Source organism: Anarhichas minor, unplaced genomic scaffold, assembly GCF_050575085.1.
Source record: "Anarhichas minor isolate MPS153535 unplaced genomic scaffold, ASM5057508v1 ptg000137l, whole genome shotgun sequence".
Classification (NCBI taxonomy): Eukaryota; Metazoa; Chordata; class Actinopteri; order Perciformes; family Anarhichadidae; genus Anarhichas; species Anarhichas minor.
In genome coordinates, this window is record NW_027466583.1 from 833,900 (window position 1) to 850,254 (window position 16,355).

The following is a 16,355-nucleotide window of genomic DNA, read 5'->3' on the forward strand; positions in this document are numbered from 1 at the left end:
GATTCAGGGTCCTGTCCTACAAGAGGACATTGTTACTGTCACAACATGGACACTTGGTACAGGAACCAAAGACATATTATATTTATTCATATATGTACTACATACACACAATAGTTCAGTGTTAAGCTGCTGTGTGTTCTCGTGACTTCAGTCTGCTCTGATCTCTGAACAGTTTGATCAGTAGAATAACCCGAACCCTTCTTACGCTGCTTCTGTCTGGTTTCTCTCAGTCGACACATGCAGCTTCCTCACAGACTCAAGGTCAGAATGTATTTCTCTGTGTGTGAGTGTCTGCACAGTAGAAATGTGACTCTCTGACGTATGAATACATGAAAACAAAAAAAAGTCCATTTCCTGCCAACTGCTCGGTCAAACCCCTCATATCTCCATCTGACAGATAAAGAGGAAGGAGGTGAGCTGTAGACCTCACAGTGCTGCTCTCACACTGAACATCACTGAAGATGCAGGAATCCTCTTTACACCGGCTGCTGGGTGAGTCCACTGAAACGTGTGTATGTGTGTGTGTGTGTGTGCTCGTCTCCAGAGAGCAGTGAAAGTCCTTTATTTATATTTCATTATCTATTCTGTTACATTCTCATTCGCTGTTTCATGAATCTACACGAGTCAGAGTAGAGCCAGTACAAGTGAATGACGTGTTCAATCAACGTATATATTATATATATTATATTATATTATATATTAACGTTCACTGATGTGTTTTAGTTCACAGTGTGAAAACTGACCTTTATTCAAAATTTTGCATTCTACTCCAACTTCTAAAAGCACCAGAGCTGTTTATTTGTATGATCATATATTTCCTTCCTGTGCTTTGTTTGCTTGTTGTTTCTGTGGATACAAGCTGCTCTGAACTAATCAGAGCAGCTTGTATTATCACAGTTTCTCTGTCGACAGTCAAACCTGAAGCTAACTCTCAGCGTCTCTCTCCTCAGTTCTGACCTCACTGCTGAGCTGCTCAACACACCAGGGTCAGTGAACACATGAACACATGTACACATGAACACATGTACACATGGACACATGAACACATGTACACATGTACACATGTACATATGAACACATGAACACATGTACACATGGACACATGAACACATGTACACATGGACACATGAACACATGAACACATGTACACATGTACACATGGACACATGAACACATGTACACATGTACACATGGACACATGAACACATGAACACATGTACACATGTACACATGGACACATGAACACATGTACACATGTACACATGTACATATGAACACATGAACACATGGACACATGGACACATGAACACATGAACACATGAACACATGAACACATGAACACATGAAGTCAAACATTGAGCAACGTGTGCAAAGATAAAGCTGCTCATAATGAAACATGAAGTCATTCAGAAACCAGAAGACTGCTTCTTCTCTCAAATATTTACAAGTAACGCACAACTTGTGAGAGAAACATTCATAAAAAGATGCACGAAGAGTCTGAAGCACAGAGGAGATCAGAGCAGTTTGTCACGGTTCAGGGTTTGTTTGTGGTTGTCGTTCAACACAGAGCTGCAGAGCTACACTAGAAACACCATAACGCACATGTGTCTCTAAATATCCTGTCAGCTGCTCTTGGGCCGGGAACATCATGTTAGTTTATATGTTTCCAGTCTGACATCATATGTGCAGCAGGTAGAAAGTAGGAACATGAGGAATCTGGACAAAAATCGAATGTTAACCATGTTTTCTGTCCTCTTTTCCCTCTCAGCTCGTCTCACTGTGAGTCCCAGCAGCTCTCAGGTATTCAAAGGACAATCTGTCTCTCTGAGCTGTGAGGAGGACGACCCCTCTGCATGGACTGTGAGGAGAAACACAACCAGAGGAAACAGAACTCAGTGTGGAGATGGATGGGGACAAACAGCTGGTTCTTCCTGTGAGATCATCTACATGGTCCCTTGGGACGGTGGAGTCTACTGGTGTGAGTCCAGAGAGGGAGGAACCAGTAACAGCATCAACATCAGCGTCTCTGGTAAGATCAGACTGTGGAGTCAGTGTTGATGAAGCTGTGTGTGAACGCATGAAACACTGGACTTTGTCTCTGTGTTCAGATGGACCGGTGATCCTGCAGAGTCCTGTCCTCCCTGTGATGGAGGGACATGAGGTCACTCTGTCCTGTAGGACCAAGACGTCCTCCGACCTCTCAGCTGGTTTCTCTAAAGACGGATCCTTAATCAGGACTGAGCCTGAAGGTCTCATGACCATCCAGCATGTCTCCAGGTCTGATGAAGGCCTCTACAGGTGTAACATGAGTGATGGAGAGTCTCCACCCAGCTGGCTGTCTGTCACAGCTGAGGAGGTCAAAGGTGACGCTTGACTAACCTTGTTTTCTTTAATGAGTTTAGATACTCTGTATTAAGTCATCAAAAGGTCTTAAAGGTAATCGAGCACCGAGACCCAGCCCTACCAGTGTAGCATTACAGCATGGTGGAAATAGCATGGCAGCTAACTAGCTGTCTGTTAGCTAGCTAGCTGGCTAACTCCACCAATGCTTTAATGCTACACTGGTTGTATTGACGCTTCGTAACGTTACGACTCGTTAAAGAGACTTACGTTCATACTGAAGTTAGCCCGCTACAACGATCGCTATGACATCGGTACACATAAAAATGGCCGCCATATTTGAATGGACATGTCTGTTCTACTCTTATTCTTTTTCTATGGTTTCATTACACACATTATTAGAAGACGAACAGTGAAAGTGGTGACCGTGTTATCCATTTATCTCTTATTTCTGTGATATTAAATATATTTATATATTTTTTGTTCATTTTAGGGAAACCTACCTCTACACCTCCTACACCCTCCTCTTTCTCTAGTCCTCCCTCCTCTTCCACACCCTCCTCTGTCTTACCTTCTTTTCTGCCACCCTGGTGTCTTGCTCTCTTCTCTTTCGGTGTCCTGGTTCTGCTGGTTCTACTGGTTCTACTGGTGAGACGATGCATCCATCGGAAACCTGAAGGTTAGACTCAAACAACAACAAACAAAGACAGATTATGTTTAAACATCACATTTCACTGTTTCCTAAAGTCCATCAGGACCATCTCACCACGAGGTCCATTTAGAATGCTCTGGAGCTTTTGAGCATGTCACATGATCTTCCTCAGCAGAGGAAGTTTGATATTGAAGATCATCATGAATAAAGTGATTGATATTTGTTTATTGTTTCGGCTCACTTCAGCTGCTGGAGAAGAAGTCGGAGGTGATGACGTCACAGATGACATCACATACAGTGATGTCAAAATATCCCGTAACCTCCAACAGCCAATCAGACGGAGCAGAGGTAAAGATGCTCTTACTGATTCTTTTTAGGGGAGTCGATGGTACTGTGTGTGTGTGTGTTCTTGTTTTTATGTCCTCGTGAGGACTCACTTGAATTTTAAACGTTGAGAGGACAGTTTTAAAAAAGAGTATTTTTAGAAAGGCTTTTCATCCACATACTGTGCATATGAATGTAAAATCAATGTTTTTAGTCCCTAAACCTTCAGACAGTAGTGAGGTCTATTTCAGGTGTTGTGCTCTGCATGTGAGAATGTCTGTTTTGTACCTTGTGGTTAACTGAAGCCAGCAACACTGTGGTCATCTAGTTTCCTCTTTCTGAGTAAAACACGTCAGCAGGACTGTTGATGAAACACAGAGTTATTATTAATAAGTCATAAATGTGCAGAATCACATTTCTCTGTCTTCCGATCATATACAACATATCTACAAATTAAGCAATGCATTTTACTCAAACACTGTTATTGATCTGTAGACTACAAATTATTAATGAGCATTAATGGAATTAATACTATATTGGAAGGGGAAATTTGTCTCTGCATTTGACCCATCCCTGTATATAGGGAGCAGGCGCCCGGGGAGCCGTTAGGGTCTTGCTCAGGGACACTTCGACACGTGACACGTCCCAGTCAAGGATCGAACCGTTGACCTTGGCCTTCTACCCTGCGGTTACCAAACAACCCTCTTAACCCAGTGAGCCAAAGTCGCCCCAAATACATACAGATGGAGAGAAAGAGGAGGAGAGAAGAGCTTAGTGCATCCTAGGAAGTCCTCCAGCAGTCTAGACCTATAGCACCATATTTGGAGACTGAACCAAGACAAATCTGAGCCAGCTCTAACTATAGACCTGAACCAGTCCTAACTATAAACCTGAACCAGCCCTAACTATAAATCTGAACCAGCCCTAACTATAAACCTGAACCAGTCCTAACTATAAATCTGAACCAGCCCTAACTATAAACCTGAACCAGTCCTAACTATAAACCTGAACCAGTCCTAACTATAAACCTGAACCAGCCCTAACTATAAACCTGAACCAGTCCTAACTATAAACCTGAACCAGCCCTAACTATAAACCTGAACCAGCCCTAACTATAAACCTGAACCAGTCCTAACTATAAACCTGAACCAGCCCTAACTGTGAACCTGAACCAGCCCTAACTATAAACCTGAACCAGTCCTAACTATAAACCTGAACCAGCCCTAACTATAAACCTGAACCAGCCCTAACTATACACCTGAACCAGCCCTAACTGTGAACTTGAACCAGTCCTAACTATAAACCTGAACCAGCCCTAACTATAAACCTGAACCAGCCCTAACTATAAACCTGAGGCAGCCCTAACTATAAACCTGAACCAGTCCTAACTATAAACCTGAACCAGCCCTAACTATAAACCTGAACCAGTCCTAACTATAAACCTGAACCAGCCCTAACTATGAACCTGAACCAGCCCTAACTATAAACCTGAACCAGCCCTAACTATAAACCTGAACCAGCCCTAACTATAAACCTGAACCAGCCCTAACTATAAACCTGAACCAGCCCTAACTATAAACCTGAGTCAGTTCTAACTATAAACCTGAACCAGTTCTAACTATAAACCTAGTCTAAAGTCTAACTCTTTTTCTATGTTGAGTCACATTTTGTCCGTGTTCTCATGTGTCATATTTAAATTTAAAATGTTAATAAGTGCAGTTTGTGTGACATCCTGACGAGTTGATAAGTCAACGTGTCGACTCATCTTGATTAATCAGCTCTGTGGTTCCCTTCACATCTGTCGGGTCACTTTTATTCTTTCACAGCAGCAGAAATGTCAAAACATTGACTTCCCTTTGAAGCTTTTATCCTGATATTTGCTGCTATAATTTAGCAATATTTCATTCTACCCTTATACATACCCTGCCCTTCATTCTTATGCTATGAGTAAACAGGTATTATTGATTGTAGTAAGAGCTTAAATAAAGTGTTGTATTCCACAGAGAGTGATCCAGCTGCAGTGTACTCAGCAGTGAGACGACCAGAAGACGTCACTTATGGACAAATAGTCATCGGAGACATCAAATCAAACAGGACGAGAGGTACAGCTGCTCTTATGCGTCTCCATCGAGGACCAACAGCAGAAACATCTGTTTCTGTTCACATCTGTCAAACAAACAGGACTTTGTTCGGGACTATTTTCAGTCAAATTCAGATTTGAGGCAGGATATAAAAGTGTCGATGTACTCAACAGACCAGATACACTTCTGCATCTCAAACTGACTATTAACTGCTTTTAAAACCACCGCAGCAACACCCTCCTGTTGATTCCACTGAACTGTGTGAACATGTGTCCGGTTTGAGACTTGTGGTAAAAAGTGCCGAATTGTTTTAATCGAAGCGAGCGTCCTCGTGGTCGTCCAGCTTCCTGTTTCTGATAAACAGCCTCAAGCTATATTTGGTCTGAAATGATTAAGACCAGATACACAAACAATACGATGAGACAAGACTGAACTTTATTCATCCCGGAGGAAATAGCCAGAGATATAGATCAGAAGAAAAACATTACAAATATGAAGTTTATAAGCAGTAATATTAACACCAGTGCCTAATAGCACAACAATAAAAGTAGGTTTTATGTGATGAAACAAGTAAAATAAAATAGAAATGGTATTAAAAAAGTATTAAAAGAAAATATTGCACATGATATAGAAAGGTAGTATTGCACATGATATTGAAAGGTAGTATTGGACATGATATTAAAAGGTAGTATTGCACATGATATAGAAAGGTAGTATTGCACATGATATTGAAAGGTAGTATTGCACATGATATTGAAAGGTAGTATTGGACATGATATTAAAAGGTAGTATTGCACATGATATAGAAAGGTAGTATTGCACATGATATAGAAAGGTAGTATTGCACATGATATTGAAAGGTAGTATTGGACATGATATTAAAAGGTAGTATTGCACATGATATAGAAAGGTAGTATTGCACATGATATTGAAAGGTAGTATTGGACATGATATTAAAAGGTAGTATTGCACATGATATTAAAAGGTAGTATTGCACATGATATTGAAAGGTAGTATTGCACATGATATAGAAAGGTAGTATTGCACATACTATTGAAAGGTAGTATTGCACATGATATTGAAAGGTAGTATTGGGGAGTTCTCGTCCGCCATTGTTGTCGCTGTGTACATCCCCCATCAGCTGACGCCGAGACAGCAGTGGACACCATCCACTCCACTGTGTCTGGACTGCTGAGTCAACATCCTGGTGCATTTTTGGCAATACTGGAGACTTTAATCACACCACCCTGGATAAAGCCCTGCCAACTTTTCACCAGTATGTTGACTGCCCCACAAGAAATAACACAACTCTGGACCTTCTGTATGCTAATGCTAAGGATGCATACAGTGCCACTGCCCTTCCCCCCCTTGGCAGGTCTGATCACACCCTGATCCTGTTAACACCCAGGTATGTTCCTCTGGTGCAGAGGCTGCCTGTGACTACCAGGACTGTGAGGAGGTGGTCTCTGGAGGCTAATGACGCCCTGCAGGACTGCTTTGAGTCAACGGATTGGGGTGTGCTGTGTGGACCACATGGGGAGGACCTCAACAGCATGACGGAATGTATCACAGAATACATCAAATTCTGTGAACAAACCACCATTCCATCCCGGACTCTACGCTGCTTCCCCAACAACAAGCCATGGATCACCAGTGACCGGAAAGCTCTTCTTAATAAGAAGAAAGCAGCTTTCAGGTCTGGGGACAGGGACGAGCTCAGGAGAGTCCAGCGTGACCTGAAGGTGAAGATCAGGGAGTGCAAGGACTCCTACAGGAGGAAGCTGGAGGCCAAACTCCAGCAGAACAATGTGAAGGAGGTGTGGACGGGGATGAAGCAGATTACTGGCTTCAAGGTTGGAGGGAGACAACCAGGGGGCTCCCTGGAGAGGGCCAACGAGCTCAACTCTTTCTTCAATAGGTTTAGCTCACAGCCCTCATCTGTCTCCTCTACACACCACACCTCCCAAACACCTCCCCCTCTGTCCCCCCTGGTGAGCTGCATGGACTCAGAGCTCTCCACTTCAAAGGGCTCTGCCACCACCAACACTATGACCGCCCTCCCCCCCTCTCTGTGACGACTGGCCAGGTGAGAAGACAGCTGGAGCGACTCCATCAAGGCAAGGCTGCTGGACCTGATGGCATCAGCCCCAGGGCCCTGAAGACCTGCGCCAGCCAGCTGTCTAATGTCCTGCAACACCTCTTCAACCTGAGCCTGAAGGAGGAGGAAGTCCCGGTGCTGTGGAAGACGTCGTGCCTGGTTCCCGTACCAAAGAAGACGACTCCATCTAGCCTCAATGACTACCGACCAGTTGCCCTCACATCACACGTGATGAAGGTGCTGGAGAGGCTGGTCTTGGCCACCTCCGGCCGCAGGTGAAATCCTCACTGGACCCTCTGCAATTTGCATACCAGCCTCATGTGGGAGTGGACGACGCCATCATCTACCTGCTGCAACGAGCTCAGTCGCACCTGGATGAACCGGTGGCTCTGTGAGAATCACTTTCTTTGACTTCAGTGCATTCAACACCATCCAACCAGTGCTGCTGAGTGAGAAGCTGCGGGTGGTGGGGGTTAACGCGTCCACTGTCTCCTGGATCACTGACTACCTCACGGGCAGACCAGAGTTTGTCCAACTGGGCCGTGTGCTGTCTGATACAGTGGTCAGTGATACTGGAGCCCCACAGGGAACTGTTCTATCTCCCTTGCTGTTCACCTTGTACACCACTGACTTCCAGTACAACTCAGGGTCATGCCATCTGCAGAAGTTCTCTGATGACTCTGCAGTGGTCGGGTGTATAAGGGACGGACGGGAGGAGGAGTACAGGACAGTAGTGGAGGACTTTGTGGAGTGGGCCGGTAGAAATCACCTGCGTCTGAACGTGGCCAAGACCAGAGAGATGGTGGTCGACTTCAGGAGGAAGACGACGGCTCCACAACCGCTGAGAGTTCTGGGAGAGGATGTGGACATGGTGGATGAGTACAGGTACCTGGGGGTCTCCATCGACAACAGATTGAACTGGAAGACCAACATCAACGCTGTGTACAAGAAGGGGATGAGTCGACTCTTCTTCTTGAGGAAACTTGGATCCTTCAACGTGTGCAGCAAGATGTTGGAGATGTTCTACCAGTCTGTTGTGGCCAGTGCACTGTACTTCTGTAGTCTGCTGAGGGAGCAGCATTGGAGCCGGAGACACCAACAGACTTAACAAACTGGTTAAGAAGGCCGGCTCCATCATTGGCTGCAAACAAGACTATCTGGAAGAGGTGGTGGAGAGGAGGACACTGAAGAAACTATTGTCCATATTGGATAACCCGGACCACCCTCTCCACCACCTACTGCAGGGACAGCGGAGCACTTTCTCCAACAGACTGATCCAGCTCCGCTGTCACAAGGACCGATACAGGAGAACATTCCTTCCCACTGCCATTAGACTCTATAATAAAACACCTCTGGCCAGATGAAACACTAGACTATAACACTGCTACACTGTTGTTGCTGCTGTTGGTGATCTTGTGCACTACTGTTTAGTTTATTTGTTCCTACTCAGTTAATTTAATACGATTCTATTTAGTGTATATACTGTGCATTTTATTACTTTATTTTCTTTAATTTAATAGGTCCTGCTCTGCTATTTTATTATTATTATATTGTATATTTTGTGCATTTTCCATACTTAATATTTTATTTTATTGTGTAACCCTATTTGCTGCTGCCACAGACAAATTTCCCCTTGGGGATAAATAAAGTACATTTCTATTCTATTCTATTGCACATGATATAGAAAGGTAGTATTGCACATGATATAAGTAATACTGCAAGATGTCTGATGTTACAGCTGCCCTTCCTGCAGAAGGGGGAGGAGTTATACAGTTTGATGGCCACCGGTAGAACAGACCTCCTGTGGCGTTCTGTGGTGCACTACAGCAGTAGTATTAATATTCTTCTTTATATTGCATGTACCGCAGTACTAGGAGTAGCGCTAACAGTACTGGTATCAGTAGTAGTACCTGCAGTAATGTAATCTGTGTTGTATTCCCCAGAGAGTGATCCAGCTGCAGTGTACTCAGCAATGAGACGACCAGGAGACGTCACTTATGGACAAATAGTCATCGGAGACATCAAATGCTAAGCTAAGCTAACCACGTCCTGACTCCGGCTCCGTACTGACCACACAGACATGAGACTGAGATATTGATCTTCTCACGCTCAGAAAGAAGAAGAAGAAGAAGAAGAAGAGAACTTAAACTACTCCTTTAAATAGATGTTGGTAATCAGGATGTCAGCTCAGAACTACTAAATGTAAAGATCTCTAAACCAGTTATAGTTATTAAAACAAATACAGGCTCATTATCCATCACTACATTGTCTTTAATTTAAATGTTGACATACTTTGTATGAATTACCAGATTTTAAGGGTAATTAAAAGAAACATCAGTTTGTTTTAACAAATAACCCCAAAATAAAATCATGTTGCACTTGTTTTGACAATAAATTATTTTGGAGGGAATTATTTTTTAATGCTTATTATTAAAGACACGTCTGAACTAACCGCCAAAATAAAAGCTGGAAGCAGTTTATTTTCCCCTATTTTATATAAATTTAAGTGCAGTTTTTGAGTATTTTGTCTACTTTACGTTTTACTGCAGTACATTCACCACAGACACTGTGTTTGCATACATATAAATAGGATGTTTTAAATGTTTCCGTGGTGGTTTGTGGGCTCATGGGAAATGGTGTTTATTAAATGCTGCTGCAAAACAGAAACAACAAATACACAACCGTGTTAGATTGTATTTAAATCAAACTACGAGCGAGCCAAACAACGTACTGAAGGTTTGTAGCTATTAGCTATAAACGTTAGCATGCTAACATATTAGCCCTTTAGCTCGAGGAGTTAAAGATGAGACCTGACACGTCAACAAGCTGCCTGATACTAATGTAAACTGACTTTAAATTACATTTCACAAAAAACACTCAAATTACTGAAGATTATGCTAATAATTAAGACTAAATGATCTAATTATGTCATTAGCTTAGCTTAGCTTAGCCTAGCACTGAACACACATTAACAGATCAGCAGTTAACGTTAATAAATCATTTGGCTCAAAGAAATAAATGTTCCTGTTTATAGAATTAGATAATATAGAACAATAACAGATTCTTTGTTCCTCATATTGTTTGTGTTCAGAGTTTCCACCAGAACCAGACGTCCTCTACTCTTCACTGAGGTAGACCGTCACCAGTCCAACCAGTCACACCAGTCACACCAGTGGAGTCCAGCCAGGTGTACCTGGTCCTCACTCCTCAGTACATGTTTATTATTAATATTTGTTGAGACAAACAACTCAAATTTACAGCATATTTATGTTTTTTTTTGTTCAAAAAGTAAAACTAAAGATTAAAATAATATATTTTGTTCCTTATTTCTCCTCCATAAGTGTTTCAGTAGGAACAGCAACATGTATTCTACTGAACACAGCAATGTATTTATCATATTTATATTATTTATATATTAGTTATTTATATTGTGTGTGTATGTGTCTCTGCAGGATCAATAAACTGTGTTGGTAGTGTCCTCGTGTGATGTGGGTTTCTCAGAGCTGGTTCTGTTGTGGCTAACCGACTCACCACAGACTATGAGCACGAAGCTCATCCAGCGGTTTGACATTCACACGACTCACAAACAGTCTGTGAAGTTTAAATAAATACATGGACATCATGAAGTGATCAGAGACACTTAAAGACATACGGACAGTGAGACATGTCTGTCTGTCTCCTGTTCATGATGGACATGGAGACAAAGTCTCAGGTCTGGTGACTTGATATCAGCAGGAATATGAGTTCTACGACAGACTGCTTTCATCTTCTCAAAACGTACTTAAGTCTTCCATGGACACGTCCTAATTCTGTCCTCTGTCTCACTGGAGACGTGAGGAGAGAGGAAACAAGGGAGCATGTTTCTTTGTTTGACAAACATCTGCTTCATCCTGTGGAATCATCATCGTGTCTCTAGCGATCGTTTCCTCAGAGACGCTGCAGCCCTTCCTCTGCAGCAGTCTGCCACCTGGTGGTGTTCAGCTGTACTGCAGCTCCACCGTTCACACGCTGACAGCAACACACTGAGCATGCTCAGTGACACAAACTCCCATGATGCAGTGCAGCTGCAGAACGCTGATATTCCAGGTTAAACTGGAAGACAAAAGAAGGCAGAATATAGTCACAGCATGAAAGAGTTTATGATTATTATTAATATTAGAACTAGATGAGTCTCAAGATGTATGAAGTTGAGTTATGATACGAGACATTTAACTTCTGTGTAAACACTTCATGATGCAGAAGATGAAGTGTGAACATGACATCACGACCAGCAGGTGATAACAGAACAGCTTTACTTTGTTCTACAGATTTAATATATAATATATAAAGTCTGAGCAGCAGAGCCCCTCCCCCACTTTAACCCCAAGGCTACATTCAGGTATTCTACATCTCTAATATCTTCAAGCGTCAGTATGTTCAGTAATCTGTGTCTCACCTCGAAATGGATTCTAGAATATACAGACACATGGACACACGTCTGTCCATGTGTCCATGTACAGACGTGTGTTTGTAGACGTGCACAGTATTGTAGACGTATAAATAACTATTGTTCTCATATCAGATGTTTCTTCTGTCTGGACACAGATCGTTTAACCCAAACCTCCTCTGACCTTTGACCCTCACATCAGAAATGGAACAACTCCCAAAGACCCTTTAACGGAGGAAAGAGGACAAGACCTGAGGGAGCAGCAGAGGAGGATCCTCTCAGGATGAAGTGAGATAGATGTGATGCATAACACAGTTATAACACGTTCAATGTATGACATAACCAGGGCAGGAGGCAGGACCAGGTCCAGGTAGAACCAGGATCCACAGGAACCTGTGAGGAGAGAAAGCACAGAGACTGCGGGCCAGAAGCAAAGTCAGTAATGTACGTTAATGGTATCAGTAATATGATAGTATGTGAGTGATGATACAAGTGGGAGTCAGCAGGGCCATGGTGGGAGGAAGGACCAGGGTCCAGATGAGACCACGATCCATGGAACCCTGTGGAGATCATCAGAGATCATCAGAGCTGATCTCTACCCTTAGAGAAACATGTGTACAGTACTCATACTCTGTGTTATAGTGATCAGATGTGAACCTGGACTAGCGAAGGCTTCATGCTGTGGTCGTTGTGTTTAGCAGCTGATGAGTCTCAGTTAGAGTCTTCTGCAGTCATCAGTTTGTTGAGGATGAAATACAAAGCTTCTCCTTCAGTGAGTTCACACTTCTCTTACTCAGTGCAGCACATACGGAGCCACACACACCGCCCGTCTCTCCCGGTGTACCGGCTCTAACGGGAGTTTATTCAGCATAAATCACACAGACTCACGTGACGTCGGGACCTCCACTGAACAGAGCAGCGCGAGGCAGCACAGCAGAGCCGCTCGCGAGCACGCGGCCGAGTCGGAGCAACGCCCCGCTGGCCATGTGGAGTTAAGAGCTCCGCGTGTAGACATGCACCCCCCCCCCCCCCCCTCATCGTCTGAAGTGATGAGTAGAGAGAGGACGGACTCCTCCACCTGCTGCTCACTTCACCGTTTATTACTGTAGTTCATCATGAATCAATTTACAGAAATAATAAAACCAGAAGGGAAGTCTATATATAAATATACACATATATATATATACTTGTATATATATATATATATATATATATATATATATATATATATATATATATATATATATATATATATATATATATATATATATATATATATATATATATTAATTATATATATATACATACCTACATATACATATATGTACATACAAACTGACTTCATTGTGTCGACTAAACGTTTGTTGTCTTCGTGTGTGAAGAGGAAACCACAACACTGGCAGCAGCAGCCACAGAGGAAGAGGAGGGTCTTATGACCATGAAGACATCAAGGTTCTCTTCAGAGATGGAGGGAGCGTCTCTACTCCGGCTGCTCTGTGAGTACAGACTCTCTGTCCAACAACCAGGAGAATATACGTCTTATTCACTGTGTTTACTCTGTCGTCTCTCTGCAGGTGTGACCTCACTGCTGAGCTGCTCAACAGACCAAGGTCAGTGAGCATTCAACACACGGACCATCATGTAACCTTAGATACATGATGGGGGGGGGGGGGCAGAGAAGAATGTGTTGGTGGAGAACGAGCCTCTTAGAGGGATTCAGGTCTCTGAAATACGCCTTTCGGACGACGTCATCTTGCTTTCTGTCAGTAGCCATCTTTGTTTGTGGACGTCGCAACCTTTGATTTAGGCCGTCCCCATCATGGTTTTTTGGTTGTCGCTATCGTGGTTTTGCACTCGTCCCTGTGTTTTATTCTGGCTGTCGTGGTTTCTGACCATCATCATACCATTTCTTACTTGTCGCCATCTTGTTTTTTGAACCGTCGCCATTGTAGATTTTTTCACCAACTTTGTTTTGGATGTAAAATGTAAAGCTCACCACATCCTCTTCAACTCTGTCCTCCAGCTCGTCTGAATCTCAGCAGCTCTCAGTTCTTCAGCTGGACGTCTGTCTCTCTGAGCTGTGAGGAGGGCCAACCCTCTGGATGGACTCTGATGAGGAAAACCAGAGAAGAAGAAAAGAGTCAGTGTGGAGATGGATGGGGAAGACCGGCTGGTTCTTCCTGTCAGATGAAACACATGGTCCCTTGGGATGGTGGAGTCTACTGGTGTGAGTCCAGAGAGGGAGGAACCAGTAACAGCATCAACATCAGCGTCTCTGGTAAGATCAGACTGTGGATCAGTGTTGATGAAGCTGTGTGTGAACGCATGAAACGCTGGACTTTGTCTCTGTGTTCAGATGGACCGGTGATCCTGCAGAGTCCTGTCCTCCCTGTGATGGAGGGACATGAGGTCACTCTGTCCTGTAGGACCAAGACGTCCTCCGACCTCTCAGCTGGTTTCTCTAAAGACGGATCCTTCATCAGGACTGAGCCTGAAGGTCTCATGACCATCCAGCATGTCTCCAGGTCTGATGAAGGCCTCTACAGGTGTAACATGAGTGATGGAGAGTCTCCACCCAGCTGGCTGTCTGTCACAGGTGAGGTCTCCTTTGATTTCACCACTTCATTCACCACATGTTCACCTGACCACGTGGGATTCTGTCTGCAGGTAAACAGACCTCTGAAGCTCCGCCCCTTGCCTCGACATGGACTCCACCCTCTACATCGGCCCCGCCCCCTGCCTCAGACCCCGCCCACCTTGTGATCAGACTGGTCTGCCACCTGGTGGTGTTCTGTCCGTACTGCATCTCCACTTTCATCATGGTGTCTTTATATCGACGCAGACCCACAGGTATCAATCAACCAGTCAATCAACCAACCAATCAATCAATCAATCAATCAACAATCAATATAAATCTGATGTAAATTCCTCTGACAGGAAACGACCTACCCGTCTCCATGGCGACAGCATCACCCGACCAATCCGAGCACAGCGTTGCTGAGGACCACGACGACACGGTGGCGGTCGGCACCGTGCACGACTTCTGAGCAGAGAGAGAACCGTCGTAAACACCAAATCAGAGGCTGAAATCAATTGTTCCTTCACGTCCGTCTCTGTACTGCTCAATACGTCTCAATAAAGTTTTGTTTCAGCAGCTTTGCCTGATGTCTGGTTCTGAGTCATCACTTCACAGTCGGTCCACTTCAGATATGAACACAGAAAGACATGTTTATTATTAATATTAATATATATATATAATATAATAAGCGGCTCTGGAAAGCCACTGGGCTATAGAGCATTGCTCATATCTCAAAGACCTCAGAGTTTCTGTTAATGCTGGAGTAAAGGAAGATATAACTGCTTATTCCTCAAAGAGAAATCCCAAGATTTAGTTTGACACAATTAACAGAATTGTTTCACCGTCTGTCTCTACATGACCATGCTGTTCTGTTGAAGATTGTAACAAGTTCCTTACCTATTTTATTGATAAGGTAATACAGTAGCTATTAGGTCTGGTATTCAGCCTGGGATTTGTTCATCTACATGTAGCTCCTCTCAATCTCCTGCTGTTCTGGACTCTTTCCAGCCTTCAAGACCTGATGGACTTAATCATGAAAACAAAGCCATCATCTGGTCCTCTGGATGTTATACCATCTTCTCTATTTCAGAAAGTTCTGCTAATTATTGGCCCTGCTGTAACATCTATTGTTAATTCCTCATTGTCTACAGGAAGTGTCCCTTCCTATTTTAAGCATGCCACTATCCAGCCTATATTAAAGAAACCCAACTTAGATCCAGCTTTGCCTATGAACTACAGGCCCAGATCAAAACTGCCTTTCCTCTCCAAAATCTTAGAGAAAGTGGTGAACAACCAACTTACTGCTGCTCTGGAGAGGCACAACATGTACGACAAGTTCCAGCCTGGGTTTCATAAGCAACACTCTACTGAAACCGCTCTCCTGAGGGTTTCTAATGACATTCTCGTGTGTTCTGATGCAGGTGACTGCTCTGTGTTAGTGCTTCTGGACCTCAGGTCTGCTGATTAAGAGGCTACGTGATTGGGTTGGCATATCTGGCATAGCATTAGACTGGTTCACGTCTTACCTCGCTGACAGAAGTTTTAATGTCTCTGTGGGTGATTTTGTGTCTGTCACCTCTCCACTGTCTTGTGGTACCACAGGGCTCGGTTCTGGGGCCTCTGTTATTTTCCCTTTACTTGTTACCTTTGGGACCGATTATAAAGAACTATAATGTGTCCTATCATTTATCTGCAGATGATATCCAACTCCATCTGTCATTCAAACCCAGCGAGGCCTTCACATTAACTAGGCTCCTGGACTGTGTCAATGCCATCAGAGACTGGACGGCAGAAAACTGCTCACAACTCAACGACAGTAAGACGGAGGTTCTGGTTATTACACCGGTTGAGTTTGT

At 43.6% G+C, this 16,355-nt stretch overlaps 3 protein-coding genes and 1 long non-coding RNA gene across 4 annotated transcripts in view; 3 read left to right on the top strand and 1 right to left on the bottom strand.

Annotated features, from left to right (window-relative positions):
- The window catches only part of LOC142943477 (uncharacterized), a 226,207-nt gene that overhangs the window by 121,072 nt on the left and 88,780 nt on the right, over positions 1-16,355 (bottom strand). The window lies entirely within an intron of this gene.
- LOC142943475 (Fc receptor-like B) lies at positions 1,485-2,374 on the top strand. The gene is made up of 3 exons (XM_076085008.1): positions 1,485-1,539; positions 1,769-2,029; positions 2,109-2,374. Exons 1-3 carry the CDS (start codon positions 1,485-1,487, stop codon positions 2,372-2,374), a joined length of 582 nt encoding a protein of 193 aa, XP_075941123.1.
- LOC142943469 (uncharacterized) lies at positions 3,237-9,522 on the top strand. The gene is made up of 3 exons (XR_012952073.1): positions 3,237-3,340; positions 5,320-5,418; positions 9,439-9,522. It is a non-coding gene; the product is annotated as an uncharacterized LOC142943469 (long non-coding RNA).
- Positions 13,310-16,355, top strand: part of LOC142943464 (uncharacterized) — a 32,073-nt gene continuing 29,027 nt past the window's right edge. The window contains exons 1-5 of the mRNA XM_076084991.1: positions 13,310-13,417; positions 13,496-13,531; positions 13,945-14,199; positions 14,278-14,517; positions 14,589-14,771. Of these exons, the coding sequence (XP_075941106.1) occupies positions 13,354-13,417; positions 13,496-13,531; positions 13,945-14,199; positions 14,278-14,517; positions 14,589-14,771 (778 nt within the window). The 5' untranslated portion in view covers positions 13,310-13,353. The remainder of the gene's footprint in view (positions 13,418-13,495; positions 13,532-13,944; positions 14,200-14,277; positions 14,518-14,588; positions 14,772-16,355) is intronic.

Coding starts and splice junctions, on each gene's coding strand:
- LOC142943475 (XM_076085008.1), top strand. CDS start 1,485: ATGCACGAAGAGTCTGAAGCACAGAGGAGATCAGAGCAGTTTGTCACG. Junction 1,540..1,768: donor GCAGTTTGTCACGGTTCAGG/GTTTGTTTGTGG, acceptor TTTCCCTCTCAG/CTCGTCTCACTGTGAGTCCC. Junction 2,030..2,108: donor CATCAACATCAGCGTCTCTG/GTAAGATCAGAC, acceptor CTCTGTGTTCAG/ATGGACCGGTGATCCTGCAG.